The sequence below is a fragment of the Meleagris gallopavo genome, chromosome 16 (genome assembly GCF_905368555.1).
Source record: "Meleagris gallopavo chromosome 16, MGAL_WU_HG_1.1, whole genome shotgun sequence".
In the NCBI taxonomy this organism is placed as follows: Eukaryota; Metazoa; Chordata; class Aves; order Galliformes; family Phasianidae; genus Meleagris; species Meleagris gallopavo.
Window position 1 is genome coordinate 6,880,851 of NC_139419.1, and position 16,409 is coordinate 6,897,259.

At 49.7% G+C, this 16,409-nt stretch overlaps 2 protein-coding genes across 6 annotated transcripts; both read left to right on the forward strand.

Annotated features, from left to right (window-relative positions):
• Positions 1 to 45: 45 nt before the first annotated feature.
• EARS2 (glutamyl-tRNA synthetase 2, mitochondrial) lies at positions 46 to 6,420 on the forward strand. Of its 3 annotated transcripts, XM_010719792.3 has the most exons (9): positions 46 to 201; positions 341 to 496; positions 1,219 to 1,408; positions 1,646 to 2,118; positions 2,341 to 2,449; positions 2,593 to 2,746; positions 3,903 to 4,033; positions 5,034 to 5,169; positions 5,802 to 6,420. In XM_010719792.3, exons 1-9 carry the CDS (start codon positions 126 to 128, stop codon positions 5,883 to 5,885), a joined length of 1,509 nt encoding a protein of 502 aa, XP_010718094.2. In that variant the 5' UTR covers positions 46 to 125; the 3' UTR covers positions 5,886 to 6,420. The 3 variants fall into 3 exon arrangements, 1 of the variants encoding a protein (XP_010718094.2); XR_014886842.1 differs by lacking the exon at positions 5,802 to 6,420 and having other exon boundaries at positions 3,770 to 4,033; positions 5,034 to 5,059; XR_014886843.1 differs by lacking the exon at positions 5,802 to 6,420 and having other exon boundaries at positions 3,773 to 4,033; positions 5,034 to 5,059.
• On the forward strand, positions 5,942 to 16,352 carry GGA2 (golgi associated, gamma adaptin ear containing, ARF binding protein 2). Of its 3 annotated transcripts, none has more exons than XM_085237748.1 (17): positions 5,942 to 6,084; positions 6,929 to 7,013; positions 7,166 to 7,241; positions 7,737 to 7,835; positions 8,420 to 8,543; positions 8,968 to 9,071; positions 9,539 to 9,619; positions 10,279 to 10,416; positions 11,413 to 11,494; positions 11,752 to 11,871; positions 12,140 to 12,307; positions 12,553 to 12,608; positions 12,945 to 13,093; positions 13,841 to 14,010; positions 14,759 to 14,928; positions 15,327 to 15,437; positions 15,978 to 16,352. In XM_085237748.1, exons 1-17 carry the CDS (start codon positions 6,057 to 6,059, stop codon positions 16,083 to 16,085), a joined length of 1,869 nt encoding a protein of 622 aa, XP_085093874.1. In that variant the 5' UTR covers positions 5,942 to 6,056; the 3' UTR covers positions 16,086 to 16,352. The 3 variants fall into 3 exon arrangements, 2 of the variants coding, with proteins under 2 accessions (XP_085093874.1, XP_085093873.1); XM_085237747.1 differs by lacking the exon at positions 5,942 to 6,084 and adding an exon at positions 6,459 to 6,570; XR_014886841.1 differs by lacking the exons at positions 5,942 to 6,084; positions 15,327 to 15,437; positions 15,978 to 16,352 and adding an exon at positions 6,459 to 6,570 and having other exon boundaries at positions 13,841 to 14,442; positions 14,759 to 14,899.
• The last annotated feature ends 57 nt before the right edge of the window (positions 16,353 to 16,409 follow it).

Consider the following 16,409-nt stretch of genomic DNA (forward strand, 5'->3'; position numbering starts at 1 on the left):
GCGTTCGCCCGGCGTTTAAGGGCACCGCCCCCGGAAGCGAAGCTCCGCCCCCGGCACCGGCGGGCGCGGGGATTGGCTGAGCGCGGGGATTGGCTGAGCGCGGAGGGCGGAAGCGGCGCGGCGGCATGGCGCGGGTGTTTAGGGAGGTGTGCGGTGCGGCTGTGTCGGGGCCGCGGGTGCGCTTCGGGCCCAGCCCCACAGGTAACGGTCTCGTCAGCCTGAGGGCTAGCCCTGGCCTAGCGGCGGGAGCATTGCTAAGTTGGGGTCGGGGCTGCAGGAGGTGCCCCGTTCGCTTTCTCTCCAGTCACTGCGCTCTTCCGTGCCTTGCACACGATTACAGGTTTCCTGCACCTGGGCGGCCTCCGCACTGCGCTGTACAATTACATCTTTGCCAAACAGCAGCGAGGGACCTTCGTGCTGAGAGTGGAGGACACTGACCAAGGCCGGGTGGTGCCCGGGGCTGCCGAGAGCATAGAGAACATGCTGCACTGGGCAGGTAAGACCCCAGGCAGCGAGTCCAGTGCCGGTGCCACCAGGGCCTTTGCCCTGGTACGGGCAGTGAGAGAACGAGGGTATTTTGCAGGGTAACAAAGCACGCGGTGTTTCAAGCATGATGAATCTGTTCAAATGTAATGACACAGCTATTGTTTTGGCACCAAGACTTTGTGTTTGGTTTCAAACTAGAAGGGAGGAGGTTTAGATTGGATATAAAGGAGATGTTGTTTAAAGTAAGGGCAGGGAGGAATGGCGCAGGGCCCTCAGAGAGGGGGTAATGCCCCATCCCTGCACACAGCCAAGGTCAGGCTGGTGGGGTTCTTAGCACTGATGGAGCTGTGGATGTCCCTGCTCAATGCAGGGAGTGGGACCAGATGGCCTTTAGAAGTCCCTTCCAAATCAAACCATTCAATGGCTCTCTGATAAGGTAATGCTGAGCTGTGTTGGAGTGAGCATCAGGTTGGTCTGCACTGTCTGACACACACACTCCCACCTGCAGCAGTGGCACAATACAGCTGTAACAGGGCCTGTGTGTGGGAAACCTCACAGAAAGACCAGAGGCACTCAGTCTTCACTGTACATTGGTACATTCTTTGTGTATGGGTGCTTACCAGAAGGGATCTGGAGGTGTCTGATTCCATGTTTTTTTTTTTTTTTTTGAGTTTCACAACTGAAAGAGGGGGTTTTGGAGCTTTTTCTAGGCCTACTGTGTGGTTCTTCCAGGCATTCCCCCTGATGAGAGCCCTCAGCGTGGTGGTCCCTTCGGCCCCTACAAGCAGTCCCTCAGGCTCGACCTCTACAGGGCCGCCAGCGAAGTGCTGCTGGACCGCGGTGCTGCGTATCGCTGCTTCTGCACCCCACAGCGCCTGGAGCTGCTGAGGAAGGAGGCCCTGCGCAACCAGCAGACCCCGCGGTAGGAGACTGTCCCCTCTGTGCCCCTTTCTCTCAAATGCAGGGCAAGTATGTGTCGGCAGGGCTGTCTTCACAACCTTAGGGGTTTAGGAGAGTGATGTGTGAGGATGGAGGGGTTGCAGAGATACACAGTGGGCAGATCGCAGCTAAAAGTCATGAATCCATGTTCTGGGAATGTGAAATGTATTGCTGGGTTTGGCCTATATTGACTTGACACCTTCATTCTCCTCTCTCAAAGATATGACAACCGGTGCCGGCACCTGTCACCTAAGGAGGTGGCTGAGAAGCTGGCACAGGGCCTGGACTGGGTCGTGCGCTTCCGACTGGAGCGGGGCGTGGAGCCCTTCCAGGATCTGGTCTATGGCTGGAACAAACACGAGGTGGCAGAGGTGGAGGGCGATCCGGTGATCCTCAAGGGAGATGGCTTCCCCACGTACCACCTGGCCAACGTGGTGGATGACCACCACATGGGCATCAGTCACGTCCTGCGTGGGACTGAGTGGCTTACTTCAACATCCAAGCACCTCCTCCTCTACAAAGCCTTCGGCTGGGAGCCCCCGCAGTTCGGGCACCTTCCACTGCTTCTGAACAAGGATGGCAGTAAGCTGTCCAAGAGGCAGGGGGACATCTTCCTGGAGCGCTTTGCCCAGGAGGGCTACCTGCCTGAGGCTCTGCTGGACATGATAACCAACTGCGGTTCTGGGTTTACAGGTAATGAGAGCAGGCTTGGTGCTTGGTAGAAACCCCTTGGGGCTGACTTTAGTGGGAAGGATGGGTTTATTTTAGTATTAGAAAGCAACCCTTCTTTCTCGCTGTTCCCTCAGCTGTGCTGCTATACCAGCACTCATATTGCCTTTACTGATGAAAAGCAGCAACTTCATCTTTCTGCTGGAGAGTGAATGTATGTCATGACCTAGCTTAATTATTTTGCAGAGAAACAGATGGGGAGGACTTTGGAGGAGCTGATCTCGCAGTTTGAAATAGGCAGAATTACAACCCATTCTGCGCTACTGGATCTTGAGAAACTTCCAGAATTCAACAGGTAGAAATATCAGTGGTAGATCCTTTGTAGGATGTCTGTCCAAGGTCTGATGTTGCCTTTCCAACTGCTCTAGTTTTAACTGATAAATATGAGATGGAGATGATTAGAGTGAACAAAACCCAGAGCGGTTTCTCTTTGTCCAGGATGCACCTCACTCGCCATATTGAGAATGAAGGGTTACGACAGAAGCTAATTCAAGAGCTGCAGTTGCTGGTGGAGCATGTCTATGGTGATCAACAAGTGGATAAAGAGGTTCTGGAAAAGGAGTATGTGGAGCAAGTCCTCCTGCTGAGAAAAGTATGAGAAGTGATAAAATGGTATTACCATTTTGTGGAGCGCTGCGGCATGGGCACGCATGGTTTTGTGGGTGAAGACTCAGCTGAGTTTGGGGCACTGCTTTGACCTGAGCTCTGCTGACTGCCAACAGTGCCAACAGTGTCTGTAACTGCCAGTTTGGGTGTGCACATTCTGCCAAAATACAATGGTGTGGTTGGCTGGCCTGTAGGAATGAGCTTGCTGAATATCTTGGCAATCTTTGCAGGGTTGTAACCTCGCTGGCTCTTTGTTAAGCTGGCTCCTTTGGTTGAGGGAGGATGTGTCCCAGCCATGGAAATACTATTAGTATTGCAGGGATCAGGCCAGCTGGGGCTTTGTCTAGATGAGAGTTGAAGACTTCCATGCAGTGCTTTGCCTCATGATCCAGCATGGAATGTGCCCGTGATGCAAAGATCTGTACTGAGCAGGCTCCTTGAACTACCAGGCAGTTCACCCATGCTTTTTGCTAATTGGGCAGCGTAAAGATGCTTGTGTAGTTAAGCTCCGTGCTTTGGAAGCAAAGTCAAAGCAACTGCTTAGCAGAGATAGATGAAGCTCTTGATGGTTAAACTAATGGCACTTGGGCGTGCAGAGCCCTGGTCTCAGGTCAATGGCAGAGTGCAGGCTGTAAAGGGGATAGGAAATATTGTGGCTTTTCCCAGTGCTAGGAAAAAGGATGAACTGGCAGTTTCCCACTCTGCCCCTTGGATACTGCTGTAGTATCTGGGGAATTCCTTGAGTGTGGTAAAGTGCCTCTGTATGGGTAGGCAGAGACCCTGTCTGTCAGCAGAGGTTTCGCTGTGGGCTGCCCATGTGACTCTGTGTGCATCTCATGAGAGGCAGCAACTGAGTGTGGCGAGCCACTTCCAGGGACAGAGTGAGTCAGCTGCGTGTGCAGGACTGGTACCAAACCCTTCAGGCTGCTTTTGTATCTCTGTGTGCACCAGGCAGTTATGGGTGTGAAAAACAGCAATGAAAATGTCAGCAGTTCACGTTTTTTCTAAGCAGGCACAAAGCACGAGGCAGCAGTGTGCTGGGATCCTCTTCAGCTGTTTGTGAAGCACAGAGATAAGTTTTTCCCTCCCCAGACTGTTACTGTCACCCCTGGTCTTGCCAGCTTTGCTTTTTTTTTCCCCAGGGCCACATAAGCTATCTGAAGGACCTGGTGTCAGGCAACTATTCCTACTTGTGGGTTAGGCCCTTGGTGTCCCGAGAGCATCTACAGACTATTTCTGCAGAAGTAGATGAAATAGGAAAACTAGTTCTAGAGTAAGTGTCACCTTGTACCTCTATACACATCTATCTGATGTCCCATGGCATTGCTGCTTGGCTGCTGTATTCATCTTGGACGTGCTCATGGTTTTCATGTATTTTGCTTCACTTCAGAATGTGCTGCAGTTAATCTCTGCTAAGAGGTTCTGTATGTACTTAATTGAAAGATTGTTTACCAGCAGGAAATATCACATTAAGGCTCTTAAGCAAGAATTGTCATGTCTGTGCTTTGTAAAGCACTGGGCACAATAAATTTATGTGCAAACATAGTGCTGATGAAGGAAACTAAAAGCTTTTCTGTGCTGCCTGATCTCCTGTATCTTTGTCTGTTGCAGCATCTGACAGAAGGACAAGGTGGTTTGGTCTGCATGTGTGTAGACCTATCCCAAGTCTGCTGGGTCTCTGGAATGAATGCAGTCTATGCCCAGCAGAATTAACTGCTTCCAAAGCACTCACCCCTGGGGCAATCCTCTGGTTCATTTATTGGCCCCTAGCTAGCAGTTTGCATTTCTCTCCAGTCAGAAGCATCACTGGGATGGCAGTGTCTGTCCAACCTTTGCTAGGTCCTCTCTTCTGTACCAAGGAATTCTGTGGGGCTTTGCCAGCATGTTTCATTGCTGCCTTGCATGTTCCTCTGCTGCTGTATGCCTTGCAGCTGGGAGGGATGCCGTGTCAATCTCTTTTCCTGTTCAGATTCTGTGTATATCAGGTCAAAGCTTTTGATGAAAATGGCCCCTGAACACCTCAGAGAGAAGTTGAGGTGGCGATAACTGCAAAATTGACTATTATTTTCAGCTGTCTGCAAAGCTGATTGCCCCCAGTCATTTGTCACAGCTGAGTGGTAACTGAATCCAGGTGATGGCAATTTAAATGTCAGAATCCTGCCTGTCCTGTGGAGATAATAGTACTGCTGTCTACATCTGGTGCTGCCAGCAATGGCTCCTGCATCTCTAAAAATTGTATTTATTCAGAAGTCTGAATTACTTATTTCCTAAAGGCTTATGACAAAGCCGGCAGCTGTTTGGACCATTGAGGAGTTGAACAAAGACCTCAGAAACCTCCAGAAGCAGACCAGAGAGACCAAGTACAGCAGCATGATGAAGCTCCTCCGCCTGGCTCTCAGTGGGCAGCAGGTAAAAAAAAAAATATATATATAATAATAATAATAATAATAAAAAAATTCTGGTGCTGGGGCCTTCTGGTTCTATGTGTGGTTTTTAAGTAGCTATCTTTCTATGCTCTCAAGATATCAGTGTTTGGGCTGGACTTATTAGAAGAATTTATGTCAGTTGCTGTTAGGAGTGAAAGTACTGACATAAAGCAGTTCTGGAAGAAAGGGCTGTTCTGACAATTCCAGAAAGGCCTTTTTAAGGCATGGATGTACTGCTTGCAAACCTGAAGTTAGCAAAACTTCTGGACCAGCTGTAGAGGGCGTTTGCTACCGTGTGAGTTTTATGCTAATGAGGATCTTGAGCGCAGTGCTTTGCATTCATCTGCTGTACAGAGTTCAAACCCAAGTTTTACAGGAGGCATTCTTCACAGTCTGCTTCTAGCTTAAGCTCTGGGGTTGTTGTTTTTGGTTCAGCTTGGCCATTTTACTTCAAGAAAAAAGAGCTATGTCTTGCTTTGAGATTGTTAACAAAACCCCTTGGTCTAACAGCAATCTGATAGCTTGTCACTTCATCACTTCCTGCCTGGTGGTACAGACTTTTGTACTGGAAAGTGTAAGTTTCCGTTTGCACAAAGATTTCTTCTGTGCTTTCAGCATGGACCGAGCGTTGCTGAGATGATGGTGACATTGGGCCCCAGAGAAGTGTGTGGAAGGATACGCAAAGTGCTGTCCAGCTAATGTGAGACCCACAGCACGGACAGCCAGCGCTGGGTCCAGGAGGTGTGGGTACCACCTGTCAGCATTGCAGAGCCGACTTCTTGGTGACAGCGTGATCATCTCTGATCAGATGTGCTGGGCTTTGGGCCACGCGGGTGTCTGTGTCTGTACACTCAGCATGAGGCAGTCTGTATGGGAGAGGAGCTGCATACAGAGAGAGGTCTGTCCTTGTGCTGTCACCCTGTGGAAATAGCCAAGTGTTCTGGCTGGGATCCAGAGACTTCTATCAGCTTGTTCAGTGCCCACAGATGGAAGGCAGTGCTGTGCCAGCTGCCCACCTTGCTCTGGGCACTGCCCTGCAGCTGGAGGAGCCCGGCCAGCACCAGAGCAGTGCTGGGGGGTGGGGGGCACTGAGCACTGCTACCTGCTGCTGTGGAGAAAGGACTTTAAACTCACCGTGCTGTGTGCGTGGTTCAGCTGAAATGTGGAACTTTCCCTATTGGAGGGCTGACCTTTAAGTGTTAAATCGCCCTGGTGACAGCCGTCACCAAAACCACCTTTCTGCGTGCTGTCTGTGCGGGGCGGGGGGGGGGGCGGCCGGCGCTGCGAGGAGCGCTTCCTGGGCGGCCCCGGGAGCGGGCGGGGCGGCGGAGCGGGACGCAGCGGGAGCCCATGGCCGGCGCGGAGCGGCTGCAGCGGTGGCTGAGTGAGCGCGGGCGGGGAGGGGGCGCGGGCAGCGCTGCGGCCGCCGTGTGCCTGAGGGCGGGCGGGGAGCTGCCGGAGCGGCGGGGCGGGGGCTGCGGGCACGGCGGGCCGGGCTGGGAGCGTTCCGCGGCTCCGTGCTGCCGGGGCTGAGCGCCCCGCTCCCACCTTGGGCTCTTCGAGACGGGGCTCGGCGCTGCGTTTTTACGCAGATGTCGGGGACGATCGCTTCCTGCCCGTCGCTCGCCTTCCATTTCTGCCTTTCACGAAAAGGCCCCGAGAGGAGCGGCCGGTGCTGAGCCCCTCCCCGTCCGTGCCTCGCGATCTCACACCGAACCCTTTTCTTTCCTCCCTCGCGTAAGACGAAGCCACCGACCCGGGTGTCCCCGAGGAGAACTGGGAATGCATCCAGCAGTTCTGCGCGCAGCTGAACGCGGACTCGGAGGGGTAAGGAGAGCGGCGGCCCTGCTCAGCCCGCAGCCCTGCCCGCAGCGGAGCGCTCGGGTCGGCCGATGGCTCTCCCCCGCAGGGCACCGTTAGCAGCACTGGGTTCTGTCGGGATCTCGAGCGCTGACTGACCTGCTTCTGTTGCTCCCCAGCCCACCGCTGGCAGCGCGGCTGCTGGCGCACAAGATACAGTCGCCCCAGGAGGTGGAAGCTCTCCATGCGCTGACAGTAAGTGCTTTCGACCACGTGCGAGGAGAGGCAGCGATGATCGCAATCTGCGGGGTTGGGGCAGTAAGGCTGCTGCTTCTTTTTCTTCCTGATGTGCCCCCGTTTCTTTTTTCCGTGGATGTATACCCCGCTTTTGGATACACAATGAATGGAGAAACCGGGGAAACACAGAGGGAGTGAATTCTTCGGCTCCGTTCTGTGGCATTTTGCTGCGAATCCCGGCTCCAGCTGTTGTGCCTGTGCTATTGCCTCAGAGTCAGCAGCTCCAGAAGTTGTTAATAAAGGGGGGGACAGCACAGTGATCTTCAGCACCTTTCTTGAGAGGGTTGGATGAATAAAAGATACTTTTGCTGTGCAACTTCTGTAGTATCTCTGTGTCTGTGTGCACGCTGTGCCAGAAAGGCCTTAAATGTAACACGATAGTAACAAAGTCTTTATGAATTCCCTAAGCCGTGTGTGTACAGCTCTGTTTTCTGACTGGTTCCTTTTCTGCAGGTGCTGGAGACGTGCGTGAATAACTGCGGTGAGAAATTTCACAATGAAATAGCAAAGTTCCGGTTTCTGAATGAGCTGATTAAAGTGCTCTCCCCAAAGGTGGGTGGCTGTGGCTGCCCAGCACATGGTGAAGGGATGTGCTGCGTGTTTCAGCCCGGATGGAAAAGCTTAGAATGAATGTCATGTAGAAGTAGAGCAGAATTTCTGTTCTGCGCCTCTGAGCATAAGGAGTGGATGTGAATTTCCCTGCAAAGAAAGTAATAATTGTAACTCCTTCTGTCCTCGCTGCTTCCTTACATGGAAGGTGGCCAAGTTTGGGCCGTGCTCATGGAGCAGGGTCAGCCTGAATAAAGCACAGGGCTGTTTTCATTAAAAGAGCTAAAAAGCAGCTTTTGGTTTCAGATGTAGTAACTGATCAGAGAGCCTTTGAAATGGTTTCATGTTGATTGTCAAGTAATATTAATGACATTGGCACACATGCAATAGCATTGCTTTTATTTACAGCCAGTGCTGTGCACAGTGTTTCATGTATTGCAAGAAACACAGCTGACAGCACCGTGTGTGTGCTGGGAGTCCATTTGCTCCGCACGCAAGCAACTTGGGGCCAGACCTGTATGCAATATATGGTGCAAACTCTTCAGTTTTGATCTATTTTTCTTTTTTTTGTTGTTGTTCTTCCCCAGTACTATGGAACGTGGTCTTCAGAAAAAGTCAAGTCCAGAGTGACAGAAATAATATTCAGTTGGACAGTTTGGTTTCCTCAGGAAGTTAAAATCCGGGATGCTTATCAGATGTTGAAGAAGCAAGGTTCAGTTCTGTTATTTCAGTTTCCTTCTTAACTTTGAGGTCACATGGCTTCAGCTCACACTTCTCAGTCCTCTTTGCTTTTGTGACTCAGCTTTTTCTGTAAGACATTTTGTGTGAGGGAGAAAGGACAAAGGCTGCTTCCAAGGCTGCTGGGCTGCTCGGAGATGCCTGTAACTGTGTAAAGAGATTTACCCAACAATGGTTGTGTTGAGCCATTCCAGCCTTGTGGCCACTGTTCTCACAGTGCTCACCCCCGGGGGTGTGGTGAAAAGGTACAGAGCATGTTCAGGGGCTCTTTGCCCTGGGATGCAGTTCTGTGCAATGCTGGGCATAGAGGCACAGCTGGGTGCAGGACCAGCATGCTGCTGAGCATTGTGTTGTGGCAGCTCAGGCACTGCTGAACCAACGCTGTTTATCATTCCAGGGATTGTAAAAGAAGACCCCAAATTGCCAGAAGACAAAATCTTACCTCCCCCTTCTCCAAGACCTCAGAACTCCATCTTTGACACCGATGAAGAGAAATCCAAGGTAAATCTCAAGTTTTCCTCCCTGCTCCCCCTATGATTTTTACTGCTGAGAGCACATACAGATATATGCTGTGCTGCTTCAGAGCAATGCTGATGCTTCTGCTGAACAACAAGTGGAGAATTCTGTGATATTTAATCAGAAAGCATTGCTTGGTCAAAAGTGAAACATTTTTACAGAAATAGTTTCTCTTTGTATTTCAGAGGGAAGGCCCCTCTGGGCCCTGCAGCAGCTCTGCTGCCCCATGCTGTGTTACTGCACTGCTCTGTGCTGTTCTGGGCTTGGCCATCTTCCCCTCCTTTTTCTCATGCTCCTGGTGCCAGAAAGTCATGGTTCTCAACTGTCTGCACTGAGCTGCTCACAGTGGGTTTCCCTGAGCACTGCTCTGTTGGGGGGTGTACCTGTGGGGGGTACTCAAAACAGTGGCTGGAGAATGCTGCTGACTGCTGTCCAATGGTTTCCCCTCCCAGCTCCTAGCAAGACTGTTGAAGAGCAGCCATGCTGAGGACCTGCAGGCTGCCAACCGGTTGATCAAGAGCATGATCAAGGAGGTGGGTGTCTGTGAGAGCCATAACCCTTCAGGACAGGAGGAGGGATGGCAGGGGACCTGGCAGTTCTGTCTGTGACTGTGGGTTCTATATATAATATCCAGAATGTCTACCACCATCCTGGCATTAAAGGGAGTACCAGGGGTGGTAATGGGAACCATACTCTAACATCAGACTCAGATGAACTACTTAGGTTCCTAGGTGGGAAGGAGCTACACTTGTAGGGAACTGCTTTTCTCCTGTAGGCACTGTGTCTGTCTGGTTCTCATTTCCCATCTGAAAGGTCAGCCTGCCTCTGTTTAAAAAAAAAAAAACAAAACTCATTGCAGTCATTTTGAGTGCCCTTCTGTGTGGCAGAAGCCATCAATTCCCAGCTCTAATTTTGAAGGCTTCTTTATGCCTGTGGTGTAATGCATCCTGTACACCAGCACAGGCTGCCCAGTGCCATGAGGAGGGCAGGAGGTCTACTGCCTCCTTTCTCAATACCTATTATGGCACAGCACTGATACTGGAGCTTCTTTATGGATTTTGTGCCATACTTTGTACACAGTGACATTTACAGGAAACTGCCCCCACCAACATAGATCCAGAGTGACCAAAACAAGCACGTTCTCTGGCTGTATTAGCCAAGTCATCATCTACTTTTATTTCATTTTTCAAAGGAACAAGAAAAGTCAGCTAAGGTGTCCAGAAGAGTGAATACAATCAGCGAAGTTTCTGAAAATGTTAAACGAATGGATGAATTGCTGGAAGGGTATAAGAAACAGGAATTGCCCAAATCTGACCATGAAACGCTCCAGGTAGGTGTTCCTTTTTCCTTCATGAGAGGTTCTTTTGGCTGTGGCTGGGAGGGCCTGGGACAATGGGATTCAATTGGCAGCAAGCCGCACTCTATTTCTACAAGGGAAGAACGTTACCACGGCAGGAATAACTTCAGTGTGCCTGGTGAATGACAGTCCCTCTCATCCAAGTAACAAAGTTGAAATGGATCTTGCTGCGCCATTTCTAATTTCTGTTCAGATCAGCTGCTCTTCTTGTGGTATCTTATGGGGAAGTGATTCTTCCTCCAGCAGTGAAGTAATGCATGGGAATTCCCTTAGCCCAGTCATGGTTAGGTAGGCATGAGGAGGTGTGATCAGGGAAGCTCAGAACTATTGGATCTTTGACCTGTATTCTGGTTACTGTGATTCCCTTTTTCTGGATCAGAGTTCACTGGTCTGCTTCAAAACTACTGACCACTGAATTTTTGTGATTTTTGTAGGGAAGCACTTATGTGTGCCTGAGAGTTTGGAGTTAGCTTCATTTGGGAGGGCTGTGGCTGTAGCTGTAGGAGGTGGTAGAGACTGTACTTTCAGATAAAAGAAAAAAAACTGGCTTCCACTGTGCCTACTCGCTTCCAAAACACTGGAAAGAGCCATGATAGGCTTTGTCTTTTCTGATGGTATTAGAAACTGATGGTCATAACACTTCCTTCTGACTACTCTGATTTATCCATTCACTTCTGGGTACTTTTTAATTGGAAAACTTTACACTGACTTATCTTACCACCTGTATGCATTGAGGAGATGTGATTGCTGAACAGGTACCAGCAACAGCACTTTGTTCCAGTGTCTGTACTTCAGGTCACTGTGTTGTAAGAGTGCAGCAGCATGCAGCACTGATACCCTGGCCCCAAGCAGAACATGCAGCTTGTTGTTCCAGAGGTAGCATCGCTTACAGGTGTTCACAGGAACGTACAGAAGTTTGAGAGTGTTGAGGATCTTCTGAGCAATGACATGAAATGTTTCTTTCCCCAGAGCCTATTCCAGCGCTGTGAGAAGCTCAGACCGCTGCTCTTCCGCCTGGCCAGTGAGACAGTTGATGATGACGAGGCTTTAGGTAGAGCCAATGCTGTCCTTGGAACCCTTCGCATTTATGTTCATTTAACTTCATTTCCTAAGTGAAGTATTCCTTTCCTTGAAGGAATGCTTACGCGTTTGCTACCCAAGATTTCAGCTTGGAATGATATACTGTGTCTGGGAAGTGGCACAAAATTACTCCTCCCCAGAGAAGCTATTTTTAATTTTCACTTGGAGCCCCAAGTTAAATAACAAATCCGGTTTCTTCCATCAAGGGTGGTCTCTCTTCTTTTCCAGCTGAGCTGCTACAGGCCAACGACAGGCTCACGCAGGTGCTGGGGCGGTACAGGCAGACTGTAGGCAGTCATGAGGACGGTGGGGGAGGATGTTCAGCCAGCAGCTCCTCTGATGCACCAGGTAAAGAACTCTACAGCACTCCATGACAGCTCTGCCTCCTGCATTTAATGGGTGAGAAGAGTCTGGAAGGGGACCGCTTCTCAGAGGACAGATGTGGGCAAAACCCTTAAGCACACGAAAACTATTACTTAGCTATTTTCTTTTACGTGTGGTTGAACGAAAATGTTCCTGGAGCTCTTCGCCCGAGTCCTTTAGCATGTGCCTGTAGCCACATGTGCACTGCTGCTTTCAGAAGACCTCTCTTTAACTCTTCCTGCTCTCTCCAAAGCACACCGGACGCCCCCGAGGCGCATGAAGAGCTATACACTCATCGACTTCTCTGAGCTGGAGGCCATGGCCCAGTCTCCTGCAGACCAGTTTTCAGACAACACCTCTGCCTCGCGACACAGCAGCACCACCTCTGCTTGTCTGCTGGAGGAGGAGCTGAAGTCATTAGGTTTGTATGTACAACTCAGTACAGCATCAGCCTTGTTACTAGGGTTTGCAGTACTTAGTAAATACAGAATTTTGACTTCAGTGCTTGTCTTAAAAGAAAGTAGGCCCTGTAGCTAGGGGAAGTTTTTAGGAGTGTAGTTGCTTTAATGGTGTTAAAGGCAAACTGCTGTTAGACAATGAGGGAAGAATCTGTGGGAAAGTAACTGTTTTCTGTAATTGATCTGTGCCTTTTGGTATCTTTCTTAGATCTCAGTGACTCTCTGGTTTTACAGAAACCTCCACCTGACGTTGGCTTATCAGAGGTGAGTGATCCTCAGCTACGGTAGTCCATAAGGCACAAAGGACAAACATCAGATAGGATTCTTGATCTCCCATCTTTCTCCTGCAGCCTATTTTATCTTTTTTTTTTTTTTTTTTTTTTTTTTTTTACACCCCTCTACTCTGAAGGGAAACCTCTTGCAGTGCAATGAATATATGGGTTGCAGTTTGCAACCAGATTACTCAAATCTATTTCTACTTTAATTAACCTTATGTGAATTAAAAAAAAAAAAAAAAAAAAATTATTTTTAGTAGAGCAGGTTTTATTTATTTATTTTCCTGGTGATCTGCAGTGTGAACCAGAAGTACCTCTTTTCCAGGCTGCTGTACTCAATGGATGTAGTAAAAATGTAAGTGCTTTTGAACCACTGGAACTGGAGGAAAGCTGGGGAGGCAGCTGCTCAGAGAAGAATGAATTTCGGGGCTTCGATCAGCTCTCTCCACCTCCCAGGACCAAGATGTTATCCTTGTAAGCAAGCTCTACACAGTACAGCCTGACTTTGGAGAGGAGAAGTACTGTTTTTACAGCAGTGAGGTTTGGAAAAACCTTTTAGCTACAACTGGGTAATGATGGCAAGCTGTCCATCCGTGCACTGGCTCTTAAAGCAGCAACTGTGCACCTATTAATTCTAACTCTGAATAATTGTACACCTGGGTCAGAAACTTGGTGGAACAAATCCCAGTGCTTAGCAACAAGGTGTTCTTGAGCTAAAGGAACAAAAACATCCAAGTCAGATCTCTTTTCTCCAGCTTTTTTTCAGGCTTTGACAAGATAGTTTCCTGACATTCATTAGAAGCCTAACAGATTTATCATCTACAGGCCTTCAGAGCAGGTGACCATTATCATAAGCTTATCCAGTTTATCCAATCTGCCAGAACATAGGCCAAGAAGTGTTTCTGGAGATTCCTAGCCTTTTGCATTGACTCTGAGCTAGAACTTACTTTAATCTCACTGACAGAGCTCCAGAGAGCCTGCATAACAAAGTTTCATGACAGTAACAGAAACAAGACTCTGCCTTAGTGAATGCTGAAACAGCAGTGTCTTTCATACAAAGTAGAGACCATTTTCAGACTTCCTAGGAAATCAGAGTAAGCTTGTACTTTGTACCTAAAAGGGATGAGGGATTGGGAACACAAACACAGACTCAGCAGAGGATGGTGTATACCATGTACTCTCCCCAGTTAATATAAGCTTTCTACATGCTTTTCTTTCCAGGGATTTATCACCAATGAAATTGCCCTTTCCAGATCTTCCAAATAGCTCAATGGCAGATCCTTCATTCTCCAGCCTAGGCTACGAGCTGAAGCCTGCTGCCTCTTTGCATCCAGCTTCCAATGATGCTTCTCTAGCAAACCTTTTTGTCCCTTTAATTTCAATTACACTGAGTAAGTGCAATGATTTCTGTGCCCCAGCTCTGCTTAATAGAGCTCTTCTGTGATTTTTGCAGGGGAGCAAGCAAGCAAAGTAGCTTCATGCTGTGAGGGTCAGCTGGAGAAAACTGGCTGTTCTATGAAGGATTTAATGTATCTGAGAATTTGAGCAAGAGCTAGGAATGATACCATGGAAATGTCCTATTCAGTAGTCAGAAGTTTAATGCCCTGGCTAATCTTTTTAGTGTGCTTCTAAACTCTGACTCTGGCATCTTCTGTGAAGCTTCAAGCAGTACTTCTCCAGAGGCTTAAGAGATACTTACGGGTCCTAAGGCAGAACTGTCTTCTGACTTCAGTCTCTGAAGTTAAGGATTTAGCAGATTCTGGAAAGGCTGAATGGTGATGGCCAGCTGTGGATTTACCCCTGGTAATAAGAGGCTAAGTCCTGTAAGTTGCTGAAGTGTTATATCTTTGCTTTTCCCATTGTATGTTTTGGATTTGTAGCTCATCTCTTTAACTGACAGTTAAAGTCTCAGCTGCTAATCACCTCGTATCTCATGACGTGTAGATTCCTCTCTGTACTTTGGAGGTGAAATGTAAATCACAGGCCAGCGCTGTCCATTGCTTGGCCTACGAGTTTGCTAGAGCAAGTAAAAGTACAAGTTTTTCCTTTTTGTTGTTCTTAGCCTCAGTTCACTGTTCTGCCCTCAGAAGAGAGGGGAAATCCATGCTTTGTTTCTTATTTTCCTTTTGTTTCCGGCAGGTAGTATCTGTCCACTTACAGTGTATGACAGAGATGGTTTCAAAGCTATGCTCCACTTCTCCAGAGACCCAGCTCCTGGCCGACCAGATGTGCTGGTGATGGTTCTCTCCATGCTGAGCACCTCAGCTCAGCCAATTAAGGACATTGTGTTTCAGGCTGCAGTCCCAAAGGTAAGAAGCCTATGATGAATAAAATGGAGTGGGGCTAGTCAGAAATGTAGAAGTAGTTTTGTCATTTCATGCTTAGAATTTTTCTTTGTATATTAAAAATTGTATGGCTCATTTTCCCAAACTGCAAACCAGTTGTACAGCGGTACCTGTTGCTCAGGTGCCTCTTCCACAGAGTAGATCCCCTGGCCTTGAGAGAAAGAAGCAAAGCTCCAGACACACTGCTTTAACCTCCTGATAAGGTACTCGTTGTACCTGTGTACGTGGAGCATAGAGTTGCCTATTTAGGAATGTCCTCCTTCAGATGGAGGCTGACTCTTCTACCAAACTGTGGAGCTGCTTAGTACTCCCAGCTCTTTTTCAGTGTGGACCAAAAGATTTCCTTTTGCTTTCTCTTTCAGACCATGAAAATAAAGTTGCAACCAGCATCCGGTTCTGAGCTCCCAGCCTTCAGCCCGCTGCTTCCCCCAGCGGTGGTGTCTCAGGTCCTGCTGCTTGCCAATCCACACAAAGTATGTAGCAGTGGTTCTGCGGTGGGTCACTGAACGTGGCCATAACGTATTTGTGTGAAGGGCAAGGGCAGTGCTGTCTGCAAGGAGACGTGTGGGAGGGATGCACTGGGTTGTGATGGAGGACATTTTTTTCCTCTGCAGCGACTTTTCAGGATTGAATGTGCAGTGACTGCAGTGGGCTGCACAGTTGTGCTTGTCTGCCTGCTGGGATGGCGCCTGGGAGACACCCTGCAGCTGTCAGCAACTAATGGCACGACCGCGCGTGTCACCTTTGTTGCACTGATAAATATTTATGGGCCACAAGAAGAACGTTGGGATTCTTCCCATCATTGAGGGGGGGGTGGCCAGGCCTGGATTTCCAAATATGCACTGTGGGGCCTGTGGGAAGGGAGACCTGCACGGCTCTTAGGGTTATCATCTCGGCCCTGCAGAGGCCTTCCAGAAGGTGATTCAGTGCAGCAGGGCTGTGAGGGATGGGATGGAAGGAGGCCCAGGAGGCTGCAGCTGTGACACACCCCCCTCTGCTTTCTTCTCTCCCAGGCTCCCGTCCGTTTAAAGTACAAGCTGGAGTTCAAGCACGGCGAGCAGCCCGTCAGCGAAGTGGGAGAGGTGACCGGCTTCCCAGGGGCGGAGCTGTGGGGCAGCTGAACGCCCGGACGTCGCGGTTCGCCTCGGAGGCGGCGGGGCGCTCAGCACCGTGCCGGCTCCCGGCCTCGCGCCCCGCCCCGTGCCGCTGTCCGCACGCCGGCCCTGCCGTTGCGGAGCCCGCGCCGTGCAGCCTTGCCTCTGCTTCCGCACCGACGTTCCCTCCCGTGTTCCGGGCCGATTTTCCTTCTTTCCGTGCGCGTTGGAGGAGCGGGCCCGGCTTTAAGGCCGAGCTCGCCGCGTGGCTGCATAAAACAAGCTGTTGGCGGACCCGGCCTGGCCTCGTATTTATTTATCGGCTCTCCCGGGCGGCGCCGTGCTGGGCGG

What these genes read in the sequence shown, in the direction of transcription:
- GGA2 (XM_085237747.1), top strand. Translation starts at nt 6,537, where the DNA reads ATGGCCGGCGCGGAGCGGCTGCAGCGGTGGCTGA. An exon ending in CTGAACGCGGACTCGGAGGG is followed by an intron (nt 7,014 to 7,165) that starts GTAAGGAGAGCG and finishes GTTGCTCCCCAG; the next exon opens with CCCACCGCTGGCAGCGCGGC. An exon ending in CAGCTCCTCTGATGCACCAG is followed by an intron (nt 11,872 to 12,139) that starts GTAAAGAACTCT and finishes CTCTCTCCAAAG; the next exon opens with CACACCGGACGCCCCCGAGG.
- EARS2 (XM_010719792.3), top strand. Translation starts at nt 126, where the DNA reads ATGGCGCGGGTGTTTAGGGAGGTGTGCGGTGCGGCTGTGTCGGGGCCG. An exon ending in CTGCGGTTCTGGGTTTACAG is followed by an intron (nt 2,119 to 2,340) that starts GTAATGAGAGCA and finishes ATTATTTTGCAG; the next exon opens with AGAAACAGATGGGGAGGACT. An exon ending in ATAGGAAAACTAGTTCTAGA is followed by an intron (nt 4,034 to 5,033) that starts GTAAGTGTCACC and finishes TATTTCCTAAAG; the next exon opens with GCTTATGACAAAGCCGGCAG.